At 47.5% G+C, this 16832-nt stretch overlaps 1 protein-coding gene across 1 annotated transcript in view; it reads right to left on the bottom strand.

Moving 5' to 3' along the window:
- Positions 1–16832, bottom strand: part of NCAN (neurocan) — a 75524-nt gene that overhangs the window by 2537 nt on the left and 56155 nt on the right. Inside the window, exons 11-14 of the mRNA XM_084825700.1 lie at positions 15976–16134; positions 11483–11565; positions 7762–7906; positions 1048–1230 (exon numbers count right to left, since the gene is read on the bottom strand). Of these exons, the coding sequence (XP_084681826.1) occupies positions 1048–1230; positions 7762–7906; positions 11483–11565; positions 15976–16134 (570 nt within the window). The remainder of the gene's footprint in view (positions 1–1047; positions 1231–7761; positions 7907–11482; positions 11566–15975; positions 16135–16832) is intronic.

Here is a 16832-nt window from a genome sequence, read left to right as displayed (position 1 = left end):
CTCCTCCACTTTTCTCCCCTAGATCCACATAGCTCTCCCAAAAGATGCTCTCCACAAAAATTATTTTTTTTTAAAAATTATATTATTAAGAACTTCCTTTTCTCCTTCCTTCCTTATTTATTTATTGCATTTATATCCCACTTTTTTTCCTCTTGCAAGGAACCCAAGGCGGCTTGCATTATCCTCTTCCTCTCCATTTTATCCTCACAACAACAACCCTGTGAGGTAGGTTGGGCTGAGAGTCTATGACTGGCCCAAAGTCACCCAGTGAGCTTCCATGACCGAGTGGGGACTAGAACCCAGATCTTCTGGCTCCCAGTCCGATGCTCTTTTTATTCCTTCCTTCCTTCCCTTGTTATTTTTATTTCTACCTTCCCTTTCCCTTCCTTTCCCCTTCTTTTTCTTCCCCCTTCCTTCCTTCTTTATTCCTTCTTCCATCCTTCCCTTCTTTTTATTTCTTCCTTCACTTTTCCTTCCTTTTTCCTTCCTTTCCTTCCATTTTCCTTCCTTCTTTTTTATTCCTTCTTCCATCCTTCCCTTCTTTTTATTTCTTCCTTCCCTTTTCCTTCCCCTTTCCTTCATTTTCTTCCCCCTTCCTTCCATCCATCCATCCATCCATCCATCCATCCATCCATCCTTCCTTCCCTTCTTATTTCTTCCTTCCCTTTTCCTTCCTTCTTTTTTATTCCTTCCTTCCTTCTGTCTTCCCTTACCTCCTCTTTTTCTTCCACCCCTCCCCTCCCTTTCCTTCCCCTCCTCCCTCCCCTCCCCTCCCCTCCTCCCTCCCCTCCCCTCCCCTCCTCCCTCCCCTCCCCCCCTCCCTCCCTCCCTTCCCTTTTCTAAAGGGGAGATTCCTAAACGGATTTTGCAGCTGTTTCTCTCCCAAGGGAATGGTACTTCTGTGATTAAGTGCTCAGCATCCTTTGTGGGGAAACTATGACCCTTAAACCGGTATAAAACCAACCCTAGGTTGCCATGTCCAGGTGGCCCTAGTGTGGGCTCCTCACACAAACCCCCAAGGGCCCCCCTGTCTCTGGGGTGACTCACGTTTTGTGCAGAGGACCCGGGGCCTGTCCCACGTCCCATTGACGTGGCACTTAATGGTGGGCAAGTGCCGCTGCAGGAAGCCTTCCTCACACTGGTAGCGGACGGTTGAGTGGACGCTGTACTTCTCCTTCTTCTTGCCGATGGGGTAGGCATTTTCTACTGACGGGGGAGGACCGCACAGCACTGTGGTGGGGAGTGAAAGGAATTGGTGGGATGGGTGGGGAGGAGAGAAGGAAAAAGCAATACCGAATCTCACAGTGATTGATTGCTTCATTGACTGAATTCCCTGCCTTCCCCAGGGTTTTCGTTCCTGGCGTTCAGATATTTGAGGCAAACTGCTCCTACCCATGGAGGCCCCATCTTCTTCTTATTATTATCACACCAATTGCGGCCTGCTTGCATGGGTTACCTTTATGTTTCCAAGCCCGATTCAAGGTGCTGGTTTTGACCTATAAAGCTGTGAAGGTTTGAGGCCAAAGAGAAAAACGGTCAGGCTCGGAGGCCTGGAGTTTTCTGTTGGGACGGGCTAACCCCGAGCAGAGTAGTTTCTCCATATTAGTGTCAGTTTCATTTCCCCAGTTAAGTTTCATTTCTCCAGGCTTGAAGCAATGCTTTCAGTTTTGAGGGAGGGGGGGTATATAAAGAGAGCGAGAGAGCCAGTAAAAGTCGGAAAACTGGCTGCAGCTGGAGCAAGAGAGAGACAGCCAGAGCCTGAAGTTAGAGCAGAGTCTTAAGAGTGAGCAAGAAGAAACAGCCTAGAAAAGTCTGAGGACAGCTAGGGTAAAGGAACTTGTGTTATGCAACTTTTATTTTCTTTTAAGGTCTTTTGTATCACTCAGCTCTATTGTGGAAATACCTTTAGTTGTAATTTGTTTGCTTTAAATCTACTAGTAAATTATTGTGGTTAAATCCTGTGTCTGGAGTGTCAGTCACCCCATGCCTACAGCCTTCACCCCACGTTACTGGAATGGGGAAGTTTAAAAGAAGGAAGGTGTGCCTCTTAAGGAGGCAAGAGATCCTTAAGGAATTACTCAGGGGGTCCAGGTCATAAGGGGAACCTTGACAGCTGCCTATTACCTTTCGGGCCCAATTGAAGGTGCTGTTTTTGGCTTTTAAAATCCTAAATAGTTTGGGACCATGTTATCTGATGGGCTGCATCTGCCTGTATGAGCTTGCCCAGGCATTAAGGTCAGCATTAGAGGCTTTGCTCTTTGGTCCACCAGCAAGAGCCATGAGGCTGGTGGGTATTAAGGATAGGGCTTTCTCAGTGGTGGCCCCACACTTTCAGAGCTCCCTCCCCAGGAGATAAGAATAGCCACATCACTGCTGGCTTAAAAACACACACACCTGAAGACACATTTATTCGTCTGCATTTGGTGCTTAAAAATCATTAGATTCTGCTGCCACGGGGTGTGTGTGTGTGTGTGTGTCTGAGTTTGAGTGTGTGTTTAATTGTAATTGTACATCAATGTTTTTGTAATATATACTGGCAGTGTGCCCTGAAAGACAGGTAAAAAACTTTTAAATAAATAATAATAAATAAATTAAGTGACACCGCTAGACTTGAGAGCCATAAAATTTTGTGAGCTGCTGTTGAACTGTTATAAATCTCATCTATGCTGACTGGCCAGTTGCAGGATAGAGCTGTACAAAAGGCGTTTGGGGGTTGGGAGGGGGGATTTACATATTTAATTAACAGATTTTATCAGGATTGATACATCATTAGCCCCAGAATTGAAAGCTGTATTTCTCTGGGTTTGTCACAAACAGCTGGAGGTTAATGTGACTTTCCACAGATAATGAGCAGAGGGGCTTAATAGTTTTAATGGTAGAATTTCTCCAAGTAAATGAACGCCAAGGAAATGGAGAGGAGAGGGCTTGAATGGGGACCGGAGGGAGGTGTATTTCACTGCTGCTGGCTTCCACAGGCCAGGAAGCAGCAGAATTAAGATCCCAGTGTGACACAGAATGGTGTGGTTTTCCTGCAAAATGCCGGATTATGCAAAATCTCAGCTTTCATTTTTTTCCTTAAAAAAAGAAAAGAAACAAGAAACAAGAAAAGAAAGAAGCAACAACCAGCTGTTATGGTTATAGAGGAAATTTCCCAAACTTGAGCTTATTTTTTGATATGTAGTATTTCATGCTCCCCCCCCCCCCCCGCCACTTTGAGCATGGAAACTTGCAGTGTCTTTGTAAATAGACCTGTTTCCAAATGCACAGGCTGAGCAAATGTGATGGGGTGCATGCACAGGAACAGGGGCACAGGATGGCAGTACTGGTCCAGAAGTGCTTTGCACCCCCCCCCCCCGCCCAATCTAAACCTACACTCCTCCTTCCCCAAAACCCCTTAGCAACTCTGCTGGTTAAACCCATAAAGCTCTCCGCACCCCCTCTTCTGACTGGGTCATCAACCCTGACCACTAGGCATGCTGGCTACAGCTGATGGTGCTTGGAGTCTAACAGCATCTGGAAGCCCCATGTAGGTTCCCCACTGCTGCTGTAGCCAAAGAGAAGATCAATTGCCCGTCAGCATCCATCGCCAATGAGCAAGCCACAATAATATGTAGGGATATTTCTGCCAGGGCTGACACACTCGAGCAGGGGTGTTGAACCTCTTTCAGCCTGAGGGCCGAATGCCATTTCAGAGGAGCTCTCGGGGGCTGCATTCCAGGGGTGGGCGGGGCTGAAGGCAAAAGGGGAGGGGCCAAAATGCCAGCCTATTTTAGCATAAACCTCTTTCTGCCAGGAACTCAGCCTTAGAAGAGGCATTTCAACCTTTTAGAATGGGTGAAAAACTGCACAAAAATTGGGAGACCACCAATCGGCGGTTGGGGAGAAAGGGGGTGGGGCCAGGGGAAAGGGTGTAGCCATCTGGGTAACTTCAGGGGGCCAGTTTGGGATATCAGGAGGGCCAGATACAGCCCCGGATCTGATGTCAAGCAAGGAAGGAGGGAGGGAAGAGGGTCAGCCTGAGAGAACCACAGTCTGTATCTAAGCAACTTGTTCCTCAGAGCCACCATGTCAAAGAGTCAACAGTTGTGTATGCCAAGGCAGAACACTATTGGCCTATCCCCTGCTGGACTGGTAGCTGAAGCAGTGACAGATTTTATTTTCTTGGGCTCCAAGATCACCGCAGACGGTGACTGTAGCCATGAAATTAAAAGACGCTTGCTCCTTGGGAGGAAAGCTATGGCAAACCTAGACAGCATAGTGAGAAGCAGAGACATCACCTTGCTGACAAAGGTCCGCATAATCAAAGCTATGGTTTTCCCAGTAGCAACGTATGGCTGTGAGAGCTGGACTATAAGGAAGGCTGAGCGCCGAAGAATTGATGCTTTCGAATTGTGGTGCTGGAGAAGACTCTTACGAGTCCCCTGGACTGCAAAGAGGTCAAATCAGTCCATCCTAAAGGAAATCAACCCTGAGTGCTCATTGGAAGGACAGATACTGAAGCGGAAGCTCAAATATTTTGGCCACCTAATGCGAAGAGAAAACTCCCTGGAAAAGACCCTGATGCTGGGAAAGACTGAAGGCAAAAGGAGAAGGGGACGGCAGAGGATGAGATGGCTACATAGCATCACCGATGCAATGAATATGAACTTGAGCACGCTCCGGGAGACAGCACAGGACGAGAAGGCCTGGCGTGCTATGGTCCACGGGGTCACGAAGAGTCGGACACGACTGAACGACTAAACAACAACAACAAAGTGGTGGTGCCCAAGCGCAGCGGAGAAAAGCCAACCCTCCCTCGTCTTATGGTATCAAATGCTACTTTGAGCTTGACTCTGAAATTTCCGAAGTACCTGTATAAAAATTCCTCCTTGCCAAAAGGGATATGGCTGCTTAAGCCAGAAAGTATGGCTTCCGATGCAGCTTTGGCCAAGACCACAGGGACTGTGCTAAAGTCTCGTGCTTTGGACTGTGCTCTGGAGCGATGTCCATTTTAATCTGTAAACAGTTGAAATGATTTTGTTGTAATGGCTGAAAGAACCTGGGCGGCTGCCTTAAACCATGTCAGATGAATGGACGCACTTATTGAAGCCCATCAGTTATATCAACCCATGATCCATGTTTATAAATACTTATTATTGGTGAATAAATGTGATATACATGGTCTTCAGCAGGAATGGAATAGGGAACTGGATTGCCCCATTTTGCCTAATCAATGGATTGCCGCTTTAGCGTCTTTATCTGAAGTGTCTATGGATCTCAGGTTACATCTTATTCAGCAAAAACTCTTGTTCCATGTGAATTGGACACCGCAATATCTCTTTAACAAGGGTTTGTCTAAGTTGGCTAACTGCTGGAGGTGCAACACAGCTAATGCTTCTTTTAACCATATGTTTTGGCAATGCCCAATAGTTGCTTCTTTGGGGAGGAGGTTATTGTATAGATAAACTTTGTACTGGAACAGTCCTTTTAAATCCTCTACCGGCTTCCTGGAAGTTAACACACGGTCAGCACAAGTGGATTCTCCGCGCCTATTTGACAGCTAAAAGACTGATATTGCAACATTGGAAGGATAAACACTCACTTCCTATGATGCAATGGATGGAAGATCTTACAATACTTCAGCATTTGAACGGGTGGTGTATACGTGCCATCTGCAAATGGATACTTATTTGGATATTTGGTCTGCTTTTGTTGAAGTTTAGGTATAATTCTTAGAAAGCCGTAACAACGAAGTGGCTACTGATGAGGGCAGAAGCCAAAATGTTTAGCTTGAATATATTTTTTGAATACTCTGTTGTTAGTCTTGCTGTCTTTCTTAATATATATTTCTTTATATATACACACACACTTCATATGCGTGCATTGAAACTGATATATTCAAATTTAAGTAGCTGCATTTCCTCCCTCTTTTTTGTTCTGTTTTGTTTTGTTGAAATTTCACAATAAAAAATTGGTTTAACAACAACAGGTCAGACTGTTTCTCCATCTAGTCTGCAATTGTGTGTTCTGTGGTCTCAGGCAGACCTCCAGGGCCTCAGGCCATCTCCTTTTTAACTGATACCCTTTAAACTGAGGATGTCAAGGACTGAACCTAGGACCTTCTGAGTTGAGGGCTTGCCCCCTCTTTTCCACGGTGGTTCCTCCAGCCCTCTCGAGAAAGGATCCAGCCCCCTGTATGCAAAACACATGTCCTATCACTGAATTACAGACCCTAAAATGTCAGAAGGGGGAGTTTGACAGTTTAGAGGCTCTTAAACTGATACAGAACAGACCTCCGTCTGTGTGCCTTGGACTGTAATGTTAGAGATGAGAGAGGGAGAGGAACAGCTCTGCTGAAAGAGATGCCTCATGAAGGCTCCCCCTCCCTCAACTGTCACCACCAGCAGCCATTCCAGCAGGCTGTACTGAGGGAGATGAGGGGAAATGAGGACATTCTGCTGGTCCTGCGGAAAGACGACTTCATTTTTCCTCTTCCCTCCCCATGCCTTTTCCCTTGGGTACTGTGTCTTTTTAGATTGCAGGCCTGTGTGGGAAGGGACTGTCTTGTTTTACAGATTGGATATAAGCTGTTCCAGGAGGCTTTTGGGCTGAGGAGCGGGATAAAAATACAATAACTAACTAAAGGCATTCGTTAACCTTTCCCTAAACCTCCATTCATTAAAAAAAAAACCCTTAAAAGGTTTTCTTTTCTTTTTTTTCAAGATTTCTTATTGCCTTCTCTAGCAGCTCTTTTTAAAATGCTCTGTTAATGTAATTGACAGGGCATCAAATGCCTATCTTCATGTTTCCGGACATTTAGACAGTGCAGGACAGCAACCCAAATTATTGCAGAGCTTTCTTAGGAAACGGAAGATGCAGAATGTCATCTTTTTGTCTCAGCATTTAGGAATGCCATCCCTTTAAAAGAAGAAGCCCGTCCGCAGCTTCTAATGAGGACAGACAAAATTTGCAGATAATAACCGTGATCCTTGAATGTTGTGGAGTGATGCGTGACTGAAACAAAAGGCTGTTAGCTGACTGTCTGTAGTATCGGTAATGTCTGTGCAGCATGGATTTTTAAACATCAAAGTGTCTTTAAAATCATAGGAAGCTGCCTTATACTTTATGCCCTTGGTCCATCTAGACCAGTATTGTCAACACTGACTCACAGCGGCTCTCCAGGGTTTCTGGCAAGATTCTTTCCCAGCTCTACCTGGAGATGCTGGGGATTGAACCTGGGACCTTCTGTGTGCAAAGCAGGTACCCCACCACTGAACTACAGTCTACTCCCTAAAAATAAAGCCAGATTCCTGTCCTCATGGCTATGAATCAAGGACTGATCTAAATAGGAACACAGGGAACTGATTTGAGCAATCTAACTCAGTTTTGTTGACACTGACTGGCAGCAGCTTTCAGGTGGGGATCTTTCCTAGCCCTACCTGGAAATGCCGGGAACTGAACCTGGGACCTTTGGCATGGGAAGGAGAGGGTCTGTCATGGAGCTACAGCCCTTCCCCACTCCAGAAATGGAAATCTAGAAATCACACCCCAGAAAATCTCTTTCCTTTATTTCCCAGCACGACACCTAGAGAATGTATTTTCTGAAGCTGTTAATAAATGGAAGAAATAAAATAAATACAGTCCAATCATTCAGACATCAGCTTCTCCTTCTCCCTTTAGCCAACAGAGTTCAGGAACAGAGTGGAGCCTTTCGGAACCACGGCTGATTCAAGCTCTCCCTTTAACCCTGCCCAGGAAGAGCTTCTTTCAAGAATTATTTACCTGTGTCCTTTTTGCAGATGTATGGCAGGTTGTAGTTGCATGGGACGTCGTTCCACTTCCCTGTCTCATGTGACACCAGCACTACGCAGTCCTCGCCACCCGCAAAGAAGTTGTCTGGCTGGTTTTCTCTCCAGTTCTCGTATTGCTACAAAACAGCCAAGAGTGGCAGAAGAGTTATAGCTGGGCCATTCTGACCCAAGAGGACGAGTGTGCTATTTGGCCTTGACAACTAGGGATGGCAAATTGGGGAAATCTGGCCCTTTTTGTGCTTGCCAGATTTCCCTGGAGCCCCTGGTTCAGCTTACATTTGCAAGCTGAGCTCTGGGCTTTTTTTCTGAAATCCGGGAACATTCTAATTTTCTTTCTTCTTAAATCGCCATTTATGCAAATTGTGGCCGTCATTTGCTTGATTTATGCAAAGTGTGGCTGTCGTTTGCTTGATTTATGCAAAGTGTGGCCGCCATTTATTTTTTGTGAACTGCAAGTGCAATTTGCACAAATTGCAGATGCGGTTGGTGCAAATTAAGCATATTATGGCTGGAATTTGTGCAAATTAAGCGAAGTATGGCCGAAACCTGCATAAATGGCGATTTAAGAAAAAACACACCACACCCAAAATCTGTGAGCTGGTCCAACTCAATACAGATATTTGGGCCCACTTGTGGTTAAGTGAGCCAGAGTCTGTGCTGAAAGCTCGATGAACGTCACCCCCTGGGGGATTCCTCCGACATCCCTGTTGTCAACTACTTCTACTGGGCTATCTGTTTTGCCTGCAGTGTTTCCATGGCATTTGAGAGAAAGGCCAACACCTGTGCAAATGGGTTTACTGGCTTGGTTTTCCCAGCCTTCTACCAGGTCTGAGCATTTGTCCCTCTAGGCGAGAGATGTTGAACCTTTTTTGGCCCAATTCCATTTTGGAGAAGCTCTCGGGGGCTGCATTCCAGTGGTGGGTGGGGCTGAAGGCAAACAGGGCGGGGCCAGAATGCCACAAATACTTTTGGGAAAATTACAACCTCATCTGCAAGTTACCAAAAGGGGGGCAGTGTTGCAGTTAGTTAGTTCATATGAATTTTGACCACAGCTAGCCTTAGGATCGTGATCGTACAATGTGGTTTCCTGCAGTTTCTTCCTTTTGCTCATCCCTTTCCTCTCCCCCCACCCCCCGACATCCACCATTGCTGGGAACACATGTCTTTGCTCTCTCACACCTGCTGGTGTAATGAAACACAAAATAGACTGAACAAACTTTTTTGAAACCCTACGCTGTACCTGCATTGTATATGCAAGATTATTTGTGAGTAAAGCCATTTTAGCTTTTTTTCACTAAAGAAGGGTGTGGTCTCCTTTATGATCCTAAGATAGCCTTGTGTGCATATGGGACTGACGGACGCTCGTTCTGTTTTGCCTTTTTGTTTTTCTCTCTCTGCTAATTGCCTTTCTAACAGGAGGCACCATTATGAAACAATCCCATGAAATCGCAGCCTTTGTTCGTCTAGGCCAACCTTGTATACACTGACTGGCAGCTGCTCTCCAGAGTTTATTTTTATTTTTTATTATTTTATTATTAAATTTATTAATCGCCCATCTGGCTGGTCACCCAGCCACTCTGGGCGATGTACAACATACAATAAAAACAGTTTAAAACAATAAAATTCTACAATAAAAACATTTTCTAAAATACCCTAACCCACCCCAAATGCCTGCCTGAACAACAGCATTTTTAATGCACGACGGAAGCTCATTAAAGAGGGGGCATGACAGAGTTCCCTAGGGAGGGAGTTCCACAGAGTGGGGGCCACCACAGAAAAGGCCCTCTCCCTCGTCCCCACCAGTCTAGCTGTCCTGGCTGATGGGACAGAGAGAAGGCCATCCGAGGCTGATCTTGTTAAGCGGCCTGTCTGGTGCTGCTGGAGGCGCTCCTTAAGATAGGCTGGGCCGGAACCATAAAGGTCAAAACCAACACCTTGAATTTGGCCCGGAAAACAACTGGTAACCAGTGCAACTCCTTCAGCACTGGAGTGATGTGATCTCGCCGGCGGCTGCCTTTAATCAGGCGAGCCGCCGCGTTCTGTACCAGCTGCAGTTTCCGAACCGTCTTCAAGGGTAACCCCACGTAGAGCGCATTACAGTAGTCTAAACGAGAGGAGACCAGGGCATGTACTACCGATGGGAGCAGATGGTCGGGAAGGAAGGGGCGCAGCCGCCGTATCAGATGGAGTTGATACAGCGCTGTCCGGCTCACAGCTGACACCTGAGCCTCCATGGACAGCTGGGAGTCCAAAATGACCCCCAGGCTGCGCACCTGGTCTTTCAAGGGTAGCCGTACCCCATTCAACACCAGGTCAACATCCCCCAGCCTCCTCTTGTCTCCCACCAAAAGTACCTCGGTCTTGTCAGGTTTCAGCTTCAGCCTATTCCTCCCCATCCAGCCACTCACTGTCTCCAGACATTTGGACAGGGATTCTATGGCCAACCTTGGTGAAGATTTAAACGAGAGGTAGAGCTGCGTGTCATCCGCATATTGATGACACTGCACCCCAAACCTCCTGATGATAGCCCCCAGCGGCTTCACATAGATGTAAAATAGCATCGGGGAGAGGATGGAACCCTGTGGCACCCCACAAGTAAGTGGCCACGGGTCCAAAACCTCCTCTCCCAGTGCTACCCTCTGGTACCTGCTGGAGAGGAAGGACTGGAACCACTGCAATACAGTGTCCCCAATGCCCAACCTTCCAGGCGGTCCAGGAGGATACCGTGGTCAACGGTATCGAAAGCTGCTGAGAGGTCAAGGAGAACAAGGAAGGAGCATTCACCCCTATCCAGAGCCCTCCTCATATCATCTACCAAGGCGACCAAGACCGTTTCTGTCCCATGCCCAGGCCTGAAGCCCGACTGAAATGGGTCTAGATAATCAGTTTCTTCCAAGTGTGCCTTCAACTGCACCACCACCACCCGCTCAATCACCTTGCCCAAAAATGGCAGATTTGAGGCTGGGCGAAAGTTGTTCAAAACTTGAGGATCCAAGGAGGGCTTCTTTAAGAGCGGTCTTATCACTGCCTCCTTGAGGGTTGATGGCGTCACTCCCTCCTCAAGGGAGGCGTTCACCACCGTCCTGATCCCCTCACCCAGTCTCTCTCTGCAGCTCATAATGAGCCAAGATGGGCAAGGATCAAGTAAGCAGGTGGTCGGCCGTACCGATGAAAGCACCTTGTCCACTTCATCAGGAGGAAGAAGCTGGAACCGATCCCACAAAACCGGTTTGCCACAGGCCGCCTCTTGCTCACTAACTGTATCCACAGCGTGCAGAGTAACACACCTAATCTGATCAATTTTATCTGCAAAGTGCCTTGCCAAGGCCTCACAGGAGGCCTTAGAATGCTCCAGTGGTTCCGGAGCCACAGGACCGACCAGGCTCCGGACCACTTGGAACAGCCTCCTGGGACAGCACTCTGCAGACGCGATGGAGGCAGCATAATATTCCTTGTTTGCTGCCGTCACCACGACGTGATAGGCTGAAGATACAGCTCTAGCCCGTGTCTGATTGTCTTTGGAGCGAGACTTCCGCCACCGGCGCTCTAGCCGTCTCACCTCCTGTTTCAGTTTCAAGCAGAGATTTTCCATCACCCTGCTCCTTGATGATTTGTAGGGGGAGATGCCAGATATTGAACTCTGTCACTAGGCCACTCTGACCACGGGGCAACCCGCCCTCCCAAGCACTCACTAAACCCGTGTTGTCTGTCCACTGGAAATCCTGCTCCACAATCCGGTCATTGAGGCCGATCCAGGTGTTTTCGTGCCCAAAGCCTGCATGGGAGGAGAGGAGTGAGCTACTGCAGGTGTGTTCCTCATGTGCACAAGAAAATATAAGAATACCAGAAGAGCCCTGCTGGATCAGACCAAAAGTCCATCTAATCCAGCGTTCTGCTCACACAGTGGCCAACCAGCTGCCCATGGGAAACCCACAGGCAGGGCAGGAGTGCAACAGCACCCTCCCACCCATGTTCCCCAGCAACTGGTGTACATAGGCTCACTGCCTCTGGTACTGGAGGTAGCACAGAGCCATTGGGACTAGTAGCCATTGATAGCCTTTTCCTCCAGGAATTTGTCTAGCCCCCTTTTAAAGCCCTCCAAATGGGTGGCCATCTCAACATCCTGTAGTAGCAAATTCCACAGTTTAACTCTGCGTTGTGTGAGGAAGTCCTCCCTTTGATCTCCCACCCATCAGCTTCATAGGATGATCACACTGGGTTGTGGTATTAGGAGAGAGGGAGAAAAAAGTCTCCCGCCTTATCCTGTGGCTGCCGACGTGATTCTTGAGGAAAGGGGGCCTTGCGGGGCAGGGAAGTACAAGGAAGAGCTGTAGGCTCTCTTGCAGCTCAAGCCACAACCGAACTGGAGAACATGGACATCCAGCTGAGCACACCCACCCTGACCATTCACAGATTTAAAGGGGGATTCACTTATAGCAGGGCCAAGAAATCTCTTTCAGACTCAGGGCTGAGTTCCATTTCAGGGAAGGTCTTGGGGGCTGCATTCCAGGGGTGGGCAGGGCCAAATGCTAAAGGAATGGAGCCAGAAATACGAAACATGCCAGCATAATGTAGCTGAAAGCTCTTCCTGCCAGTCACTCAGCCTTAGGAGAGGCATTTCAAACTTTTAGGATGGGGGAAAAACTGCACAAAAGCTGGGAAACCACAACATGATTGGCGGTTGGTGGAAAGGGGGTGGGGAGAGGGGAATGGGGCATGGCCTTCTGGGGAACAGAAGAGGGCCAGTTTAGGGCCCCAGGATGGCTGCATTTGGTCCACAGACATGAGGTTCCTCACCCCAGACTTATAACTAGGGATGGAGGAAGAAATTGGGCTTGCTGGCTCTTGATAGTGAGAATCATAGAATCATAGAATAGTAGGGCTGGAAGGGGCCTACAAGACCATCGAGTCAAACCCCCTGCTCAATGCAGGAATCCAAGTCACAGCATCCCTGACAGGTGGCTGTCCAGCCTCGTCTTGAAGGCCTCCAGCATGGGAGAGCCCACCGCCTCCCTAGGGAATCAGTTCCATTGTCGTATTGCTCTAACAGTCAGGAAGTTTCTCCCGATGTTCAGACGGAATCCAGCTTCCTGTAACTTGAGCCCATTATTCCGTGTCCTGCACTCTGGGATGATCGAGAAGAGATCCTGGCCTTCCTCTCCGGGACAGTCATTCCAGTATTTGAAGAGCGCTATCCAATTTTCCCTCAGTCTTCTCGTCTCAAGGCTCAACATGCCCAGTTCTTGCAGTCTCTCCTCATAGGGCTTTGTTTCCAGTCCCCTGATCATCCTCGTTGCCCTCCTCTGAACTCTCTCCAGCTTGTCTGCATCCTTCTTAAAGCGCGGTGCCCAGAACTGGACACAGGACTCCAAGTGAGGCCTAACCAGTGCCAATCTAGAGGCTGTGGAGTCTAGATTATCTTTTAAAAAATTCTACTCTCAGGTTGTGAGCCAACCCACTCCCACCTTGCTTCTACCCAGTGAAAATGTCTCCTTTAATACAGTATGAGAAACATATATTCAGCGGCGCCAGCAGGAGTGGATTCTGGGGCAGAAATCAAGGGCCCCCAAATGCAGCACCCCACCATCTAAACAGCCCCTTCCCCACTTAAGACCACCACTGTGTATTATGGGTTGGATCCAGACCTGGTCGTCCTTATACCATTGGTATAAGTTAGTCCGGACTGACTTGCCCCACTGAGTTCAATGGGTCTTAGACTGGAGATGTGTCCTCTTTAACAGAGGACAGTTCTCTGATTTGAAAGTGTCCTCTGTTTGAAGGGGTGTCCAACCAAGTCCAGGTTAAAGATAAAGAACTATCCAAAAGAAGAGTTGGGCCTTGGAAGTTGTCCATAAACCGCACCTGGACAGCAGGCTAAGCAAGGCACACAACTCACCTGGGGGTGTTTCCATGACAATGGAAGGAGAAGGGAATGGAGGAGTACTGGATTTTTTTAAAAAAAGGAATCAGCTTTGCTGCGATTTAGTCCATGCAGGGCTCTACAAGCGAGTGCTTCACATCAGTAAAAATCGCTTCACAGAAAATACTTCCTAGTGGGGATGGAGGTTGGAGTCTCCCCTCTTTCTCCTTTCCCCTGAAGCTCCAGATGTACCTGCATTTCAGGAGCAAGCCTCATTGAGAACAATGGGAGTTACTTCTGAGTAGACACACATATGCTTGTACTGGGAAAGATGTGGGGGAGGGCACCACAGGGATGGGAAACCAACCCCCTTTCTAACCCGATGCTGCATAGGATCTTTATAAAGAACATGTGAAGTAGTTACTTCCAATAAACCAAACAACGGAGAATCGGAGCCTCTAGACTGCACTTGACAGCCTTTAGGGAATTTGTGCTTTAAACTGTGTCATTTCAATTGAGGGGGATCTCTGTAAATTCTGATGTGGGCATTCAGGGGACAAGCCTCACTGAGCACAATGTGAGTTACTTCTGAGTAGACACTAATAATTGGTTTGTGCAGGGATAGGAAACACACATGAAACACCCCTTGACTGGGTCAAGGTGAACAGCACACCCCTGCGCAGGGCTAGCACACCCAAGATCAATGCGGGGGTTGGAAGACACAACAACTATACCACTGAGAATCCAACTTGAGGAAAAGAATCGGACCTTATGCAGTCTCAGGAAATCCAGTTTTTCCCTAATAAGATCCGGGGTGGCTACTGGATGGCCACAACATCATCTATCCCTAACAACCTCTAAACACAGCCAGGTTGGAGTAAATTGCTGGTGGAGACACCCCCCTGGTCACAGTCTTCCATTCTATGGTAAAATGTACTGTATTTCTATTCCAATTATAATAATTATTTCTAAATTTGCATCCATTCATATATATCAGCATACGCAAATTTTATACAAATCGGTGCTCTCTGGGTTTCTTTTTTGGGGGGGTGATGCATTTCCTCTTTTTGGGTGATTTATAAGTGGCCACCCTAATGGGTCTACTCTAAGCATGGCCAAGTCTGGATCCACCCCATTCATTAAATTAAAAGATTTCCTCAGCCGAGGCATTCTTTTTGTTTAGGACTATCTATAGCTTTTCCTTCAGAAATGTTAAAGCTCCTAAAAACTGAGGCCCTAAGCATCTGTGCTCTTTTCCCCTGCACCCCCACTTCCTTTTGACTCTTTGGCAAAATGTAGTCACTGGCTGGTGTGTTAAGATTACCCTTTGTAAGCTCTCTAACGCTGGGCAGAAAACAACAGAATGACATTTAATAGGGATAAATGCCAAGTTCTGCACCTAGGAAAAAGAAACCAAATGCACAGTTACAAGATGGGGGATACGTGGCTCAACAACACTACAAGTGAGAAGGATCTTGGAATTGTTGTAGATCAGAAGTTGAATATGAACCAACAATGTGATGTGGCTGCAAAAAAGGCAAATGCTATTTTGGGCTGCATTCATAGAAGCATAGCTTCCAAATCCCGGGAAGTACTAGTTCCCCTCCACTCAGCACTGGTTAGGCCTCATCTGGAGTGTTGTGTCCAGTTCTGGGCACCACACTTTAAGAAGGATGCAGACAAACTGGAGAGGGTTCAGAGGAGGGCAACAAAGATGATCAGGGGACTGGAAACAAAGCCCTATGAGGAGAAACTGGAAGAACTGGGCATGTTGAGCCTTGAGAAGGTAAGACAGGGCTGATACCGCTCTTCAAGGCCTTGAAAGGTTGTCCCGGAGAGGAAGGCCGGGATCTCTTCTCGATCCTCCCAGAGTGCAGGACACGGAATAATGGGCTCAAGTTACAGGAAGCCAGATTCTCGCTGAACATCAGGAAAAAACTTCCTGACTGTTACAGCAATACGACAATGGAACCCATTACCTGGGGAAATGGTGGGCTCTCCCACACCAGAGGCATTCAAGACGAGGCTGGACAGCCACCTGTCAGGGATGCTCTGACTTGGATTCCTGCATTGAGCAGGGGGGTGGACCCGATGGTCTTGCAGGCCCCTTCCAGCCCTACAGTTCTATGATTCTATGGCTGAATCCACACACAGCAGTTGTACCATTATCATACCGTTATCATAACTATTGGTGCCTACTGGTGTCATGTCTACCAATAGTTGTGATAATGGTATGATGGTTCTATGCTGGCTCCTATTACACTGTAATGTCCATCCCCACACTTCCCATCCACCTCTTCTCCACCCTCCAGACCTCCAACCTACTGTTAATGAAGTTGTGCTCCTCCCACGTATGGATGCTGGTCAGGTGACCCGAGCGGCGGCGGCAATCCCTTTCCGCATCCTCCCAGGAGCGCCGATGTGCAAAGTAACGGTAGCAGTGCCCCTGGAATTTGTGCCAGTTGTGGTCACAGCCCTCAGTGTCTAAAGGGAAGAAAACAAACCCCATACATAACTGTCCATAGTCCATAAGGGCAGCTCTACCATCTGCCGCTCACCTAGGGTGAAGCCAAATTGACCCAGAGCTGAGTAGCATACTTAAGAACATAAGAGCCCTGCCAGATCATAGAATCATAGAATCATAGACTCATAGAATAGTAGGGTTGGAAGGGGCCTGCAAAGACCAAAGGTCCATCAAGTCCAGCATTCTGTTCCCACAGTGGCCAACCAGCTGCCCACAGGAAACTCACCAGTAAGACATCTTCCCTAGCCACTGGTATACAGGGACCATTCTGTCTCTGATACTGGAGGTAATATATAGCCATCATGACTAGTAGACATTGATAGCTTTATCCTCCAAACATGTTTCTTGTTGCTCCAGAGGGCAGTATTAGAAGCAATGGGTGGAAATTGCAGGGAAGCAGCTTTTGGTTAAGCTTTAAGAGAAATTTCCTAATTTCTAAATGCTAAAACTGTTCTGTCTCTGGAGGCGATGGGTTCTTTTTTGCTGGAGGTATTTAAGCGAAGGCTGAACAGTCATCGGCCAGGGAGGGTGTAGTTGCATCCAGCATTGCAAATCCTTTTAGTAGGGGGTAGAATAGGTGATCTCCAAAGCACCTTCCACTTCTATGATTCTATGGAAATCTACACCATCGTGATCTTTGAAGGAACATGTTTAGCAT

The sequence above is a fragment of the Heloderma suspectum genome, chromosome Z (assembly GCF_057233095.1).
Source record: "Heloderma suspectum isolate Gila_16-S chromosome Z, 16-S_ref, whole genome shotgun sequence".
NCBI classification, from domain to species: Eukaryota; Metazoa; Chordata; class Lepidosauria; order Squamata; family Helodermatidae; genus Heloderma; species Heloderma suspectum.
The sequence above is the reverse complement of the archived record's forward strand: the minus strand, read 5'-3'. Positions and strand labels throughout refer to the sequence as shown.